The sequence below is a fragment of the Centruroides sculpturatus genome, unplaced genomic scaffold (assembly GCF_000671375.1).
Source record: "Centruroides sculpturatus isolate CEXI.00-Female unplaced genomic scaffold, Cexi_2.0 scaffold8207, whole genome shotgun sequence".
Taxonomy (NCBI): Eukaryota; Metazoa; Arthropoda; class Arachnida; order Scorpiones; family Buthidae; genus Centruroides; species Centruroides sculpturatus.
The window spans coordinates 1-1,020 of NW_019392295.1; the positions used below are offsets into that span (position 1 = coordinate 1).

The 1,020-nt window shown below is 22.5% G+C and overlaps 1 protein-coding gene across 1 annotated transcript; it reads right to left on the reverse strand.

The window, feature by feature from the left end:
- Nucleotides 1-337: 337 nt before the first annotated feature.
- Nucleotides 338-958, reverse strand: LOC111617608 (nucleolin 1-like; the record flags this gene model as incomplete). The annotated part of the gene is made up of 3 exons (XM_023358884.1): nt 338-421; nt 528-655; nt 787-958. Coding segments are annotated over 3 exons (384 nt in total), but the record flags the coding sequence as incomplete, so codon positions are not given.
- Nucleotides 959-1,020: the final 62 nt, after the last annotated feature.

The following is a 1,020-nucleotide window of genomic DNA, read 5'->3' on the forward strand; positions in this document are numbered from 1 at the left end:
TGAATAATATCAAGAACATGAGAGAGATACTGAGAGCTAAAAGAAGAGAATTTTTGCAAATGTTTTCAAAGCTGCAGGAAAGATTTCATAAATATATTACGTTGAAAAGAGGTTACTGTAACAGTATAATTTTGTGAATATTTAGTTAATAAAGTATTTATAATAAAAATTATTAATGTTAATTAACATTTATTAGAAATACAAAAAATTATAAGAAGTTAAAAATAAATTATCTTGAATAAAAATAGTCTACAATCAAATTGTTTTGTAAACTATAGCTTATTTATGAAATCAAGACATTTCTTTCTTAAGCAAATACATTATAAATAAGAATTACCTCCGTTGCAAATTCTAAATAACAATAACCTTTAGAACGACCTTTGTAATCTCGAACAAGTCTTAAATCAGTAATGTCGCCCATCTATTAATATTAAAGAAATTAAAAATACATTTTAAATAAAAAAAAATGTAACTAAAATATTTATATTTCTGATAATTATTATAATAATTTAAAGAAAAAACATCACCTTACTAAATACTTCTCGAATTTGTTCTTCATCTATATCATAAGATAGATTACTTAAAAATATTGTTCGTTCATCTTTTTTAGGATCATGATGAACTGTTTCTCCATGTAATTTTTGTTCTGTTTCCACTAAAGTATATAAAGAAAATACTATTAATGCAAAATTAATTTATGACAAAAAAAAATAATCTGACATAAGAGCTATAACCAAATTACTTCAATAAAAAAAATGACATAAAACAAATTTTTTTTTATATTACATTTTTGTCTTTTTCTTTCTGGTTCCATTTCAACTTCTTCTTCTTGTTTAATAGGACTTTTATTTTGTGAACCTTTCATTCCAGGCACTGGTGGAATTTTAAAACCTTCAGAATCAACTTTAACTGTACTTTCAGCTGTTTCTTCTAATTCTGAAGTATTTGGTTTCTGAAACTTTAAAATAATTTATAAAAATGCTAAAGTTCTTTAATATTTTATTAAACTTAAAATGTCTT